Source organism: Musca vetustissima, unplaced genomic scaffold (genome assembly GCF_032173495.1).
Source record: "Musca vetustissima isolate MV318-11 ecotype Yass unplaced genomic scaffold, APGP_CSIRO_Mvet_v1 utg34639, whole genome shotgun sequence".
NCBI lineage: Eukaryota > Metazoa > Arthropoda > Insecta > Diptera > Muscidae > Musca > Musca vetustissima.
The window spans coordinates 2,275-20,270 of record NW_026886973.1 but is presented as its reverse complement, the minus strand read 5'-3'; the positions used below and the strand labels follow the sequence as shown (position 1 = coordinate 20,270).

The window sequence follows — 17,996 nt, the reverse complement described above, 5'->3', positions numbered from 1 at the left end:
CTTTGGCCCAAGAAATTTGGCATAGTGTTCTGAATTTGGTCAAAAATGATGTGTGTTAAGTTTCTTGAAAAGCGGTTCAGATTTAGATATAGCTCCCATATATATATATATATATATATATATATTCGTCCGATTAAATGTAAATGGTGTACCAAAGTCCCTGTATATCTTTTGATTTGAACGAAATTTAGCACAGCGTACGTAATTAGGTCTGAAATGGTGTGTGTTATGTTTCCTGGAAATCGATCCAGATTTAAATATAGCTCCCATATATATTTTCGTCCGATTTAATGTAAATTGTGCACCAAAATCCCTATATATCCTTCGATTTGCACAAAATTTGGCATAGTGTTCTGAATTTGGTCAAAAATGATGTGTGTTAAGTTTCTTGAAAATCGGTTCAGATTTAAATATAGCTCCGATATATATATATATATATATATATTCGTCCGATTTAATGTAAATGGTGTACCAAAGTCCTTATATATCTTCCGATTTGAACGAAATTTAGCACAGCGTACTGAATTAGGTCTAAAATGATGTGTGTTATGTTTCCTGAAAATCGATCCAGATGTAGATATAGCTCCCATATATATTTTCGTCCGATTGAATGTAAATGGTGTACCAAAGTCCCTATATATCCTTCGGTTTGCACGAAATTTGGGATAGTATACTGAATAAGGTCTAGAATGATGTGTGCTAAGTTTCCTGAAAATCGGTTCAGTTTTAGATATAGCTCCCATATATATTTTCGTCCAATTTAATGTAAATGGTGTACTAAAGTCCCTTTGTATTTTTCGATTTGCACGAAATTAAGCTCAGCGCACTGAATTAGGTCTAGAATGATGTGTGTTAAGTTTCCTGAAAATCGGTTCAGATTTGGATATAGCTTCCATATACATTTTCGTCCGATTTAATGTAAATGCTGTACCAGATATAGCTCTCATATATATTATCGTTCAATTTAATATAAATTATATATAATTATAGCTCCCATATACATTCTCGTCCGATTTAAGGTAAACGGTGCACCAAAGTCCCTACATAGCATTCGATTTGCACGAAATTTGGCATAACGTGTTGAATTAATATAATTTAATCTCTGGCAAGTTTCGTTGAAATTGGTTCTGATTTAGACATAGCTTCTACATATATATTTCCGTCCGATTAGTATTACCTAGAAGTTAAATATATGCAGCACCAAACACCCCAGATAGGTCCTATTGACATAAAATTTTGCACAAGCTACTGAAGTTCTATAACATAACGTGTGGCAAGTTTTGTTGAAATCGGTTCAGATTTAGATATAGCTCCTATATATAGTTTCGTCCGATTTGAAGTAAAAGTTGCAACAATGACCCAAAGTTAGGGCCTATGCCACCAAATTTTGAACAACATACTGCCTAACGTTCGCCAAGTTTTGTAGTAATAGATTCAGATTTAGATGTAGCTCCCATATATAGTTTCATCCGATTTTAGGTAAATGGTGCAACAAGAACTCAAAATCTGGCCGATATGCAAAAAACGTACAAGTTTCGATGAAATCGATTTAGATTTCGATATAGCTTTTATATATTTTTTCGTCCGATTTTAAGTAAATGGTGCACCTCTTCATGTTTATATCCATATAATCAACCGGAGTCCGATTGACATTAGCTTTACATTGATTTACATAACTTTGTCACATTGTAGGAAGCAACTCTATATCTGGCCAATTGAAAAATTTAGTATGGGTTGCAGAATGGCATGTTTATGGACCCAATTTCATGTTAATGGTCCTTCAAAAATGCGACGTCTGTTAGGATTCATTTGTTGAATATACCCAAAGTGGTGAAGCGTATAATATAGCCGGTCCCGTCCGACTTTACTACTACTTGTTTTAAAATATTTTTTAAGCAACTAGTCACAGGCGTTGATTTTCTAAAAATATTTTTTTAATATTTTTCACAATATTTTCTAAAGTATTAATCACTGGGGGAACCTAAAAACGCTTTAGCTTAAAAAAGGTTAAAAAGAAATAACCTCTAAGAGAGGAAGAATAAAAACACACCTATGGGCATAGCAAAAAAATAGTTTTGAAGGAAGCAAAATACCACGTCTAAGGGCGGAACTTAAGATTTAAACCATGCCACTTGCGGAATATAAGAATCATACCACAATTATGAAACCAAATTCCAAGACTTTGACTACTCCAGTTAATGGTGGCGTGTATACATTTGGTTTTAGTCCCAAAAAAATGTTGTTGCACAGTGTTATCTATTAAGTGGTTCCATATCGAACTAAGAGTTTTGTACCGGGTTTTAATGCGAAAGGTATACTTTTACAAAAACAATAGATTTGTGCGAATTTGTTTCATGTGTTAATCTATACATTCAGCTTGGTGTTGTTGGATAAGTAGCCACTTCAAAGTATTATTTAATAAATACATCAATCCAATAATCATTGGTGGTCAACTCTTAAGACCACAGCAAACAAAGTCCATTCATGACAGATATCAGATTTGAAAGAGCAAAAGCAACAACAACAAAGTAGAATCGAAATAAACAAGAGTATACGCTAAAATGACTCGTTTAATTTGAAATCAAACATTGCTGAGAGTACCAATATTTCATTGATAAGAAGACCCGATTACTGATAATGACTCAAAAACTCATTGCGCTTAAAAACTCATTATCATAGCTGAGGCAAACATAAGTTCTATTATCTATCGCAGCACAACAATTGAAAAATAGTTCCCTGCAAACCGGCATTGCATTAACATCGCGGAATCGTCATCGCTATTTAACGGACTAAAAAAATGTTAACAAAATCTCTAAATCGTTTAATCAATACAACGACCCCATCGCAATTTCGCGTTAATCATCTATTACGTCGACTGATTAGTGCCACCGTGGAAAATGACAAATTTGTTGTGGTGCAACCAGACGAGAGTGCTGCCAGCACCTCCACCGCCGGGGAAGCGCTAAAAATTCCCAGTGTTTGGTTACGTGATAATTGCTACTGTACACAATGTTTTCATCCCACTTCAAAGTCACGTAAACATGACTGGGATAAATTTGATGTCAATGTTCGCGTTGAGAAGTTACAAGTGAGTGAGTGAGACGGTCTGGTTGCCACACCGACTGGTTGCTTAGCTGTCTGTCTGGCTGACTGACTGTTGCATCCTCATTGATTTTAATGAGCCGTAACATAATTGTTTTGATTCTTTTTCCCCCGTAGACAAATGAGCAAACCAAACAATTGATTATCGACTGGAGTGATAAACATAAATCGGTCTACGATTTGAAATGGCTGCGCGAACGTGCTTTCGTTGATAAGCGACGTCAGGAGTATTTAAGTGGTTTTTACCGTCCAAAGGCAAAACATTGGCGTGGTGCTGAATTTAAAGAAATCAATCAAATTTTTGACTATAAAAATGTTTTGAATAATGATGAAGGTTAGTTGGAAATTTGCAGGACAAAAATTAATTAATTATCCGGAGTTATTGAGGTCAAAAACTAGAGTAACGTAACATGAGGTTAATTAGAAGGCACTGAGGACAATTTTTTTTATTTCGATATAAAACACCTCAGTAACTAAAGAAAGAATTTTTTCCATAGGAAAAATTATGCCTGGGCATTTTTTCCAATAGAAAAAATTCTGTCCTCAGTTATTGAGGGGTTTTTATGAAAAAAAAAAAATAAAAATAGTCTTCAGTTCCGCAATTCCTGAGTATTATTTGTATACCTTCCACCATAAAGTAGTGTGTATATTAAATTTGTCATTCCGTTTGTAATACCTCGAAGTATTCATGTCCGTCTGTTGTTATCACGATAGAGATTGCAAAATTTCAGATAGACCTTTGCAATTTTGCAAATACATTGTTCCTACTCCTAAGATATTGAGTAACTGGGTATATATCGGTTGGCGTTTTGGTATAGCCCCCAATAAAACGGCTTCTTCAAATATTCGATATTTCGGGGATTTTTGGCACGTTTTTCAACCAAAACGGTACTTTGAGTTTCCATAGCGTTCGGTTTTCTGAAGGTTATAGCCGCATTTTTCTCTTCGAAGTGACTGAATTTTTTTGAACTATAGATGGTGACATCAATGCAGAAATAAAATATAAATCCATGTTGTGAAATAACCCCATATAAAGGTCCGGTCCGAATGTCGGTATTTTGAAGGTTTTAGCCGCATTTTTGCAACGCAGTGGCTGTAATATGCATTCAAGGTTATTGAAGGGTGAAAAATATATTTTTTCAGAATAGTTCAGAATAGTTTTTTCAAAAAATAGTTCCCACCTATTTCGATATTTTGAAGATTTTATCTACATTGTCCCACCTAATTTTTGCAGAAAATTGTCTATGTAACTCCAAGTTTCGATATGCCCTCCATATGAGGGTTCTGTTATATTTTCGGTAATTTTAAGTAAGATTTTTCAACCGATGGAGCCATATTTTAGCATTCAAGGTTTTTGGAGGTTTAAATACATGTTTGCCGATTATTTTCGATATTGGTTCATATTTTGACATAGTCCAAGAAAATTACTTTTAATTTTGTATTTGATTTTCTCAGAGCATGTATGACTTTCTGGCCGACAATTAACAATCAAATAGTTTCAGTATGAATGTCCCGACTGATTTAAAATGAGAGTGTATACAGTTTTCTATGTTCCTCATCTAAATTTTGGTTTTAGACTCAAAGTATCTTTGAACCAGACAATTTGGAGTCGATTTTCAAATATCTCCCTCGGAAGGAGTAATGGATATAATATTTTTTCCAAACCTAAGGCAAATTAGAATATGGGGCTTACCGGTCCTGAACTTCTGATATCTCTCCGACAAAGGATTAAAGTATTTTTTAATCTTGGAAATCTAATAAAAATCTTAATATTTTTATCAATCACAGATCAAATTCGACAATGGGGCCTATTGGTAAAACTTCTTCTAGTGAATCGTTCACATTTTTTACCCTACACAACAATGTTGTCAGGGTATTATAGCTGTGAGTACCTCCAAGGGTTTGTAACGCCGCGAAATATCAGTCGTAGACCCACTTTGTAGTATACCAATCGAACTAGTAGGCATGTGTGTCCGACTGCCCGTCTGTCCCTTACACATTTATGAACCAATCGTCACGATTTATTTCATGTAGGGCCGGTTCTGTCCCCTATTGTTTTTTGGTAATGATCGGTTAATATTTAGGAGAGGAAATTGACAAAAAACTTTATTTTTGTCGGTTATTCTGGATGCCCTATAGGTCACAATTATGACCAGAACCTCACAAAATTTTACATGGGAAAGGGGAGTATGACAGCTTTTATAAAGATCGGTCATTATTAAAAGATTCGAATGGATCAAGACTTTTGTGTGAAAAATTAAAAATTTTGCATTCTATGGCGTATATATTTACTCCAGAAGGACATAGAGCCGACATGGTGAAAGTAAATCCAAGAGGAGTGGCTACCTTGAAATAGATACAAATTATGCTCGATATTTCCATTCTGATATTGATTAGTATTACCATTACCACACTAAACGGTGGAAATGTAGTGCTGGTGGCTAGAAAATTTTGCATGGGGTTCCGGTTATGGTCAAGGCCTACAATTTTCGGTTATTATATATTATTTCGGAACTTAAATGGAACGAAGTATTTGGCAATGGGGAAGGGAATTCGGCCAACTAATTGGAGAGCTGCTTTCGTATTGATTGGTCAATATTCAGCGGGTTAAATCAGCCAAGATATTTCTGTGTTAAATTACAAGATTTGCATTTATGGACATAAATCTTCACATCTAGAAAACAAAATTCGGTCAAGAGATTCCAAATATCGTGAAATTGAGTTCCGTGGCAGTAAAACTGGCTGGTATAAAAAATTTATAAAAAATATCAGCTAAAGCCATCAGCACCTCATGTAAATGTAGTGTCCGATTTGATTCCTATATCAAGTCTGAAGATTGTTCTTTTGCTTCTGGTACCTCCCTAAACAAAGGGTCAAAAAAAAAAAAAAAACTGGCAAATTTCATACGAAATTTGAAGTTGAAGTTGTGTCTATAAGGTAACACTTCTTGGTATCTACCTCCCCAAACCATAGATTAAGGGTATATATAACAACGTTTTCCTTTACCCACTAAATCGGAAGATCTCGGCAAACTAATATCGCGTAGAAAAATGTCGTAGGTTGTTTATCTGTCGGCAAAACCGACTGAGGACTTATGTTTTTCTATAGGAGGAAAATCTTTTCCTCTATAGGAGGAAAATCTTCGTCCACCGAAGACTGATTTGTTCTACAAAAAGTAATTTTTTAATCCAAATATAGAAATCCTAGGTTAGTGAAGACTAATTTTTCAGTCTTCTGTCTCTAAAGACTAAGTTTTTTGTTACTCCGGCTAAGAAAATATTGTTCTGTAAAATAAAAACCAAAGGTCGCCAATGACGGAAAAGTAATTTTTTGTGGTAATTTTTTCTGTAGAATGAAATTCGTAATTCTCTGAGAAATTTCAGTCACTGAGGATTCTTTATTTTATGTTAACAATTGGTTTAGATTAAAATTTTTCCTAAGTCCCTGAAAACTTAATGTTTGGTAGTCCCTTTTTTAGTCTACTGAAAAAAATTCTTTCCCACTGAGCCTTGGCACTGAGTACGAATATTTTTCATTTTCATATAGGAAACCCTGAGGAATAATTCCATTTTTAAAATATAATATTTACATTTTCTAAAATTTATTAACGCTATTCACGTTTTTCTTTTTTTTATTATTTTGTAGCCCTTAAAAACTGGCTGGAAGCCTTGGCCGTTTATGGTGTGGCCCTAATCAGAGATGCACCCATCGATAAGACAGTGGTGCGGCAATTAGCGGAGCGTGTTGGTTTCATACGTCGCACGACATATGGGTAAATAAATTGTGTGACATATAAATTAATTGTGTTTGCATTTAAGTTTTATTTTTTATGTTCTCTCATCCTTTGGCTAAATATTTTCCTTTGTTTGCTGGCTGCCAACCTCTTTGCAAACCGCACTCACACTTAAACGCACACACACACACATTTACCAAAGTGAGGAGTTTATTGTTCAAAATAAACCAGGTGCTAAGAACGTTGCCTATCTTTCGGATCCACTGCCATTACACACCGATTTGCCCTACTACGAATACAAGCCCGGCTGCAATATTTTACACTGCATGGTGCAATCGAAATCTCAGGGTGGCAGTAATCTGTTGGTCGATGGCTTCCACATTGCCGATCGCATGAAAACGGAATACCCAGAGGATTACAAGATTTTAACGGAGACCCTGGTGGATTGGAATGACATTGGCAGTGAGGATGGCAAAAATTTCCATAACATTTGGCGTGCTCCGGTCATATGGTAAGAGTCAAGGAAGAAAAAACAAACACACTGAAAAAACCGACGAAAAACAAACATAACCTCAATTGAAATTCATTCTCACAATCGCATGCCATCATAGTCACCTTGCGTTTTAGTCATCAATTGAAATGGAATGAAGAGTGTGTTGTTTGAGGGTCTTTAGGTTTGGGGTGGTAGTTGGGTGTTTTATTGAACTGCAGTTTTCTAAAGGATTTGCAATAGTTGTTGGTGTCTATTTTTCGAAAATATTCTTTTGAATAATTTATTGTTAAAAACATTATGTCACACACTGTAGTGTACTGGTAGTTTTTTATCAGAAACCTGTGATTTTTAGCTGTTTTTGCTTTCAGAGCAGATAGAGTGAGGGAGGTCGAGCAGGATGTGTATAGCGTAGTTGAAGTGATATCGATTTTTTTATGCTAAACTATTCATAGTTTATGACAAAGGATTATAGAAGCAGCGGAACAGTGTCAACTGTAAAAGTAGCAAGCCTTAAAAGTCCTTGAAAATATTAGTATTTAAAAAAATAATCTTGAACAAAATCTACGCCCTTGAACAATTAATCTTTAAATAAAAAATCCACGCCTTAAAAGTACTTGAAAAATTAAACTTTAAAAAATCTACGCCGTTATAGTCCTTGGAAAATAATCTTTGAAAAAATCGACGAGGCTATAGTCCTTGGAAAATTAATCGTGAAAAAATCCACGCCTTATTAGTCCTTGGAAAATTAATCGTGAAAAAAAGTCCTTGAAAAATTAATTTGGAAAAAAACCAAGCCGTAATGGTCCTTGAAAAATTAATGTTAAAAAAATCCAAGCCGTAATGGTCCTTGAAAAATTAATGTTAAAAAATCCAAGCCTTAAAAGTCCTTAGAAAAATAATATTTAAAAAATCCACGCCTTTATAGTCCTTGGAAAAATAATCCTTAAGAAATTAACCCCTTAATAGTCATTGTAGAAATATTCTCTATAAAATCCGATTTGTTTTAGACCTTAAGAAAAGTTCTTAACCCATTGTTAATTCCCTATTAAAAGGATATCATCCTGAGCTGAAAAATAAATACTTGCACTCCCCAATATAAACATATGTGGTTGTAACAAACAATATCCTTGTTGTTGTAACGACAGTTTGTCTCTAGACGCTCAATACTGAATATTGGTTACGTACAGTATATTCCTATCCCGTGCCTTTTTTATTTTATTTCATGTTACTGCACTCGTTGTTGGTTGCTCCCCGGTGCAACACAAACACCAAGGATACGAAAGCAGAGAAAAAATCGATTTTCAATTTATTTATTGCTACGAGTTTATTCTCTAGTGTTTCTATCTTATTTCCTTGTTCTGTTCCGGCTGCGCGTGATGGGAACACGGAAATATTCATTGAAACCAAGTAGACAACCTTTGTGGTAAATGGTTTGGGTGGTAGTTTCGATCCCATCCGTCGACATTCCAATACATTTTTATCGCTATGACACTTCATTTGCGATAGCACGTCTGGAGACGACTGGGTGCCTTCATTATATTGCATTTTTTTTTTGTCTCTCTTTGTACACATTTGGCGGTAATGAAGGAATTCTTGATGAATGTATAGAGTATTGGTAGGTGGGTGTGAAATCATTCATTGATTGTATAGGCATTTGCAAGTCAAAAACATATCTGTAAAAATAATCACTGTAAAAGGTTTGGTGGTCCCTTCAAGAACAAGTATCATAGATCGGTTATAGTTTCACATATTGTATTCCGAATGGCAAATAACCTCCACAAAATAATTGAGAAAAACTAAAATGAAGTGTATGGTGTTTTTAAAATTCCTTCATAATATGTATTAAGATTTTTTTTTTTTAATATAAAAAAGTTTCGACACTGGAACCTCTTGGAAAATTTAAAAGCGATCAGTGCTATATTTCTGCCCTCTATTGTTAATGGGTTACTAAATAATATCTGAATACGAAAGCTCCTATAAATATTGAAGTTTATCTCCCACATCCGAGTACACACGACTATATAATGGGTATCAATTTAAAGGTTAACCACTTGAATGTACTGTTAATTTCTCGGGTCTATGTCCATCAAGAGTAAATATATACGCCATAGAATACAAATTTTGTCATTATTCACACAAAAGTCAGGTTCCATTTGACGCGCCCGATCCCCTATCTATATGTAAAATTTCGCGATGTTCGGACAAGAAAAAACGACAAAAATTAAGTAATTGGTCCATTTCATCCCTTAAATTTTAACCAATCTTTACTAAAAATACGGTTCTGGTTAATGATCCCATCCTACATGCAAAATTTCGTGGTCCATAACTGTGGCTTGTATCGTGTTGATAAGTTATAATGGACAGACGGACGGACACACATGTCTAGATCGACTCAACTAGGTGCCTCTAGGACAAATATTTCCCGGCGTTACAAACTCTTGAGGTTGCACAAAGCTTTAATTACCTGACAACATAGTTATGTGTGGTATAAAAATCCACCCTTTGATAGTCCTTTGACCTTTGACTCCCATAAATTATGTATGGGAGCTTTATATAAACACATGGACCTAATTGAGTAACCGTTGCATACACCACTTGTTTTTTTGTAATCACTATATTCAATTTAATACCCTCTGCCAAATTTCGTGTAACCACCATTTACATTAAATCGAACGAAATATATATGAGACCTATATCAAAATCTGAACCGATTTCAAAAAAACTTATCAAGCATCATTATACCCTTCTCCACACTGTGGTACAGGGTATTATGTCTTTGTGCACATGTTTGTAACAGGCAAAAATAATCGAGATAGACCCATGGTTGCTTTTGAGAATATGCATAGAATCACTTTTTAAGTCGATTTATGCATGTCCGTCCGTCTGTCTGTCCATGTTAAATTGTAAACAAAGTTCAGGTCGCATTTATTATCCGAATTGGATGAAATTTGGCATACGTCACTTATTTGGCCCAAGGACGAACCCTATTGAAATTGGGAAAAATCGGTTCAGTTTAGATATAGCTCCCATATATATTTTCGTCCGATTTAAAGTAAATGGTGCACCAAAGTCCCTATATATCTTTTGATTTGCACGAAATTTGGCACAGCGTACTTAATTAAGTCTAGAATGATGTATGCTAAGTTTCATAAAAATCGGTTCAGATTTATATATAGCTCCCATATAAACTTTCGTCCGATTTAAGGTAAATGGTGCACCAATGTCCCTAAATATCTTTCGATTTGCACGAAATTTGACACAGCGTACTGAAATAAGCCTAGAATGATGTATGCTAAGTTTCGTGGAAACCGGTTCAGATTTAGATATAACTCCCGTATATATTTTCGTCCGATTTAAGGAAAATGGTGTGCCAAAGTCTCTGTATACCTTTCGATTTCCACGAAATTTGGTACAGCGTACTGAATAAAGTCTAGAATGATGTGTGTTAAGTTTCGTGAAAATCAAAAATGCGACGTCTGTTAAGATTCATCTGTTGAATTTACCCAAAGTGGTGAAAGTCGGCCCCGTCCGACTTTACCACTTTCCTTACTGGTTTTTTTTTCTTAATTTTACTTAATCAGTCAAATATTGGGAGTTTGGTGTATCATTCATCTAAATCTGAACCGATTTTAACTAAACTTCGCAGCCATCAGTCTGGACCTAAATCAGTACTCTGTGCAAAATTTTGTCCCAATCGGACAAATATTGGGAGTTTGGTGTATCATTCACCAAAAAATCGGACGAAACTATATATGGGAGCTATATCTAAATCTGAACCGATTTTCACAAAACTTCGCAGGCATCAGTCTGGACCTAAATCAGTACTTTATGCAAAATTTTGTGCCAATCGGACAAATATTGGGAGTTTGGTGCATCATTCACATAAAATTGGACGAAACTATATATGGGCAATATTGCCAATTTTTTAATATTCCATTTTCAAAAAATTAGCTTTTTTGTTTTTGTGGCACATCAATGATTTTTGGTACACATATAGAGAAAAATGTTCTGACTCCGAAACCGTTCGCGATCAAATTTTTGGTTGATGCGCGCAAAAGTTATCGAGGTTTTAATTTTGGGCATAAGAAAAAAATCTTAAAATTACGCCGTTTATTATATTGACCGAAAACGTTGATATATATCTTCCTCCGTAAAGTAAGAATATGAATATATTATAACAATCACGATAAAGTTGCACATATTCGCGAAATATGAGAAAATTAAAAAAATATAGCAGATTACACCAATATTTTCATTATATTAATGACATACACACACCTAAAAATTATTTTAAAAATATCTACATAATCTAAACACCATGGTGAATCAAATGATATCAAAATTACACAAGTCCGTATAGCGGTTTGTTAATCACAGCGACAACAAAACAAGATTTTGGGGAAAAATATTTGTTTGTGGTTCGAAAAAATAATGTCATCATATTTATTTTTTTAATTTTATACAAGAAATTTCAGAAAAACATGTTGGGATTATTCTGCTTTTTTACCCGAATTTCGCCGAAAAATTGACATATATAATAATAATCACTTGTATAAGTATACGCCTATATTAATTTTGTGTATAAGTATACGCCTTGCGGATTATATCAAGACCCTTCCGATAAATCTTAGAATTCTATAAATAGGAATAAATCTTAAAATAAAATAATATTATAAAATATACATTATAAATTGCGTCTAAATCGCGTAATTATCAAAATCATTTGATGTGCATGCGGTTTCCAGGAAGTACTGAAGTTTATCTTCCAATCCATATATATTTTGCGAAATTTTATTTGACGGCTAAGATGTGCCACACGTTACATTGAAGTACCCAAAAAATCGTAAAACGCGAATAATTTCCGAAAACTCCATATGCCATTAACGCGCATTCGATTTCGGTGTGCACCCTAAAAAAATACATCGATCTATACCGATTTTGAATGTGGTCCATTAAGAACCATGGATGTGCCAGCTCACACTATTTTTGAGATAAATCGCGTAATTCTCAAAATCATTTGATGCGCATGCGGTTTCCAGGAAGTACTGAAGTTTATCTTCCAATCCATATATATTATGCGAAATTTTATTTGACGGCTAAGATGTGCCGCACGTTACATTGAAGTACCCAAAAAATTGTAAAACGCGAATAATTTCCGAAAACTCCATATGCCATTAATGCGCATCCGATTTCGGTGTGCACCCTAAAAAAATACATCGATCTTTACCATTTCAATGTGGTCCATTAAGAACCATGGATGTGCCAGCACAATCTATTTTTGAGATAAATTGCGTACATCTCTCTTTCGGCTGAAGTTTTTAAAGTTCTCTTTTCAAAAAATATCAAAATCCGTATGAGGTCATTTATTGAAGCGGAAATGATACACAGAAAACGCAAATAAATCCGCGATATTTTCAAAAACATTTTTTGCCAAATTTAGTGTTTTTGGAAGGGCAGTTCCCGCCGTTCTAATAGATGGATTTTCACGAAGAAGATTTTATATCATCCGAAACGTCAAAAACCTTATTGATCGCGGGTACCCATATCATTCAGTTGACAGATCTAAAAATTTCAGGGACCGTAACGGTTATAACTTATATCAAATCAGGTAAAAAATAACTTATGTGACCTAAATAAAAAAGATCCACTTTAATTATTTATTTTTTAACGTAAAAAATAAACGTTGATTTTTAACTGTTAAAAATGATTTTTATTTTTTCCGTCAAAAATAAAAGTCTTTTTGGGATTTTTATTTTTTCCGTCAAAAATAAAAGTCTTTTTGGGACTTTTATTTTTTCCGTCAAAAATAACAGTTTTTTTGGGACTTTTATTTTTTCCGTCAAAAATAAAAGTCTTTTTGGGACTTTTATTTTTTCCGTCAAAAATAAAAGTCTTTTTGTGATTTTTGTTTTTTTCGTCAGGAAATAAAAGTCTTTTTACGTAAATAAACATATAGAGTTTGGTACCACTTATATAACCTTTGACCTAATAGTCAGGGGAATGATTCTTTAATTTATATTCATGATTTGGTATACTAGACTATTTTTTAAAAATTTATAACAAATATTTTTTACCTTTGATCTTGATTACTTATGTGTACACTTATTGTAATAAGGACAGAGATTTATAAATTGTAATTTTATAACAGATTACAAGTTGTATAAACTTCTTTACATAAAAAGAGTTTTATTTCCTGACGGAAAAAATAAAAATCCCAAAAAGACTTTTATTTTCTGACGGAAAAAATAAAAGTTCCAAAAAGACTTTTATTTTTGACGGAAAAAATAAAAGTCCCAAAAAAACTGTTATTTTTGACGGAAAAAATAAAAGTCCCAAAAAGACTTTTATTTTTGACGGAAAAAATAAAAATCCCAAAAAGACTTTTATTTTTGACGGAAAAATAAAAATCATTTTTAACAGTTAAAAATCAACGTTTATTTTTTCCGTTAAAAAATAATCCTTAACATGGGAACTGAGAGTGTTTTCTCAAGATCACTCAATATCCTTAATGGGCTCCTCAATACGAATCTATTGGTATATGACACTATTGGTGTCCCATGTCTCTAACATGAAGATTTTTTTGTTCGCATTTTGAAAAATAACTGTTATTTTCGGTCCCTGAAAAATTTGGCCCGAAAAATAGGTTTTTTAGAAATTTGATCGCACAAAATTCGCAGCTTCGGATGAGTATTACTCTGATGCTGTGCATACTACATACACAAAATACATATCAAATTACGCAGATTCGCGGCTACAATAATCTTATAATCGATTTTTATAAATTCCTGTTTGCGCATTAAAGCTAGAAGTAAAATTTAAAAAACACTCAAAATCGAGCTTCAAAATGTCAGCATCATTTAAAGGTAGATGCAGTCAAAATTTTGAAAAATAATACATAAGGGGCGTAATCGCCATTTTGTTGGCTTCTAGTTTTATTTTGACATGAAGACCGTGCAATGAGTGGCTTAGTCACAAATCGATAGAGAACATAAAAAAACTGGTTCGCCTCAGCCTGTTTTTACACATTTTTTTACATTAAAGTAGACACAGCTTCCACCAAAATAAAGTTTGGAGGTCAATATCATGGACAGTTTGCAACGACAGATCAATTAACCCAAAACTATTCACTTTGTTTCATATACTTAAGTAGTTCCCGAGTTATAAAGGGGTGAACCTCCGCTTCAGCTATGTTTAAAAATTGGCAATATTGCCCATATGGGAGCAATATCTAAATTTGAACTGATTTTAACTAAACTTCGCAGACATCAGTCTGGACCTAAATCAGTACACTGTGCAAGATTTTGTCTCAATCGGACAAATATTGGGAGTTTGGTGTATCATTAACCAAAAAATGGGACGAAACTATATATGGGAGCTATATCTAAATCTGAACCGATTTTAACAAAACTTCGCAGACATAAGTCTGGGCCTAATTCAGAATTCTGTGCAAAATTTTGTGCCAATAGGAAAAATATTGAAAATTTGGTGCATCAATCACATAAAATCGGATCACTATATATATGAGAGCTATATCTAAAACTAAACCGATTCCAACAAAACACATAAACATGACTTGATTCAGTGCGCTGTGCAAAATTTTGTCCCAATCGGACAAATATTGGGAGTTTGGTGCATCATTTATATAAAATCGGGGAGCTATATCTAAATCTGAACCGATTTTCTCCAATTTCAAAAGGGTTCGTCCTTGGGCCAAATAAGTGAACTGTGCCAAATTTAATCCAAATCGGATCATAAATGCGACCTGTACTTTGTTAACAAAAATACATGGACGGACAGACGGACATGCGTAAATCGACTCATGATTCTATGCATATTATCAAAAGGAACCATAGGTCTATCTCGATTCCCTTTGCCTGTTACAAACATATGCACAAAGATATCCTGCACCACAGTGTGGTGAAGGGTATAAAAACCCACGCATTGATAGTCCTTCGAAATTTTTTTAAGTCCATCCTTTTATAGTCCTTCTTAAAAATTATTATTGAACAATTGAAGCTTTCATTGCCCTTCCACATTTTTTCTTTCGAAGAAATATGTTTCAAACATGTCACTTTGAAAGTCGTTCGATTTTTTTAAATCCACGTTTTGATAGTCTTTCGTCCTTCGATTTGATAGTCCTTCGAAATAAATATACTTTACCTTTTTTTGATAACCATACGAACAAATTTATTTAAAATTATCTAGTTATGAAGGTCTGTTGAAACAATTGTTTAAAAAATATTCACGTTAAAAATGCTCATTTGGTAGTCATTCCTAAAAATTATTAAAAAAATAACCACCTTTGATAGTCTTCTAAAAATTATTTAAAAAATCTATGTCTAAAAATTTTTTTAAAGGTCTACGCTTTTATAGTCACCCGAAATTTTTTTAAAGCCCATGTCCAGTCCTTCTCAAAAATTATTTATAAAAAATCCACGCTTTATTGCCCATCAAAAAAATTATTTAAACTCCATGGTAAACTCTCGAAGACATTATTTTTAAAAAATCCACTCTGCAATGGTCTTTCAAAAAAAAATGAAAAAAATGAAAAAAAGTATTTAAAAAATCTACGAGTTTAAAAACTGAGAGAGTACGGGTTGAGTCGTGAGAAAAAATGTTTTTAAACAAGCAAAAATGTCGTTAAATTTTGCCGGGTCGTTTATATATCCTTCACCATGTGACGTGAATTAAAATTATCTTAATTCGGTCGGGACATTTACATGTGGTTACTTTATGTGGTAGTTCGAATACAGAAAAAGGGGAGGAACTTTAATAGGGACATTATTCCAAAACTTGGACCAATGCTGATAATTTTTAGTACTTAATGAGAATCCAAAATATTGAAACACATCTCCAAAGTTCCCAAAAAAGAGAATCTATATTAAAAATTTTTAGTAAAAAATTTTAATATCCAATAAACCAAATTACAGGTTATTACGTTGAAAAACGTACCCTAAACCCTAAAAATTGTACCGATATATCCCAATCATAGGAGTAATAACAATGTATGTGGAAAATGTCATGAGTAAATCTTCATAACATTTTATTCTGACTAAGAATATACATATGATTTATGGGGCCGCCGGTGAATTGAAGCTTTGGCAGTGTATATAAAATAATTTTAAAACTCCAGGGTTTGGACGATTTTCAGAAAAATCAACGCTTTGTTTGCTTAAACTTTGTCTTTTCGGAACACAGTCAATTTAGTTTTACTTCCTTCTTGATAACTTTCCTAATATATACATATATATATATATCATTGTGTATAGTTCTTAATACGAACTTGGTTTATGAGACATTGATTCTGTCCTATAGCGGCTTCACCACCACCACCAAAAAACAATCATGATTACAATCGTCATTATCATCAACCTCATCATCCCATAATCATCAATAGCAACGTTGACTGCATTTTTTAAACGAGTTTTTCTGCCAACTTTATTTTACTCTCTCTCTCTATTCTACCCCCTTCATTCTCTCCCTCCATCACCATACAGCTTAGACAATGACGGAAATTATACGCGTATAAATCACAGTATACCTCAACGTGACAGCCATTTTTCGGTGGCACTGGATGCTGTGATACCCTGGTACGAAGCCTATGCCAAATTTGTATGTATGGCTCGCGAGGACGCCCACTCGTTCAAGACAAAGGCCGGTGACGTTCTGACATTTAATAATATTCGTCTGTTGCATGGTCGTACGGGCTACGATGACACGGAGGAGAATGTGCGACATCTCGTTGGTGCTTATTTGGACTGGGACATAATTTATTCCAAGTTACGAGTATTGAAGTCATCATCGTCGTCGTAGGCATAACAATGAGGAAATTGAGAAAGTAGACGACGAGAATTCACTTCAGCCGATTTGTGCAACGGGGATACTAAAAAGTCATTTGCAAATTTATGACACCACTGACTGGCTGGCTTAACAAAAAAATCTATTCGAAATTTATTGATTATTATTTTTTTTTTAAATAAAGAAGAAGTTTAAAAACTCATTATGTTGCCTTACTTTAAAGAGCAAAAAACCTCTTCCTGATCCTTTTGTTATCCTTTACGCATACAATGTCATACAGTGCGTTTGATTTTATTTCGGTAGACTAATGTAATAAATTGCCTGTGAAATGTAAGTGATTGACGTTAAATTCTTTTATGCGGTTTTTGTCAGCCGAACTGAACTTTTTTTCCGTTGTCGTTTATTATTCGCCTTATTTTCCACATTCTTTATCGTTTTGTTAAATTATTGTTGTACTTTTTTAACAAATTGGTTTAAGTTTTGACAAGAGACGAGGAAATTCTGTTTTTTTGGTTGTGTCATTTCATCTACCTACCAACCATATGCTGAAGCTGCTTGCTTGTGAAAGTAACCGCAGATTTATTTATCCAACAGATTTTTGATGTTGTGGCAGGCATTCACTTGACCTACGCTTCTGCTTTCGCCTTCGAAAATTATTTGTTGTTGTGTCATAGTTTTCTGTTTTCTGATAAGATCAATGAACATAAGTTTTTATTGGAATTAAATTATAAATGTGTATGACAGAGATTATATGTTTGCTATATATTTATAAGAGAAAATTGTCAGTCGGTTTCACTTCAAATATACACTAAATTTTGCAAGTTTTCGGTAAAATACGAAAAGGTTATATTTTTGCTATAAATTTATAAG

General features: G+C 33.7%; 1 protein-coding gene across 1 annotated transcript; it reads left to right on the top strand.

The window, feature by feature from the left end:
- The first annotated feature begins 2,797 nt into the window (after positions 1-2,797).
- LOC133334475 (gamma-butyrobetaine dioxygenase) lies at positions 2,798-17,141 on the top strand. The gene is made up of 5 exons (XM_061542769.1): positions 2,798-3,088; positions 3,220-3,436; positions 6,748-6,874; positions 7,038-7,346; positions 16,826-17,141. Exons 1-5 carry the CDS (start codon positions 2,798-2,800, stop codon positions 17,139-17,141), a joined length of 1,260 nt encoding a protein of 419 aa, XP_061398753.1.
- Positions 17,142-17,996: the final 855 nt, after the last annotated feature.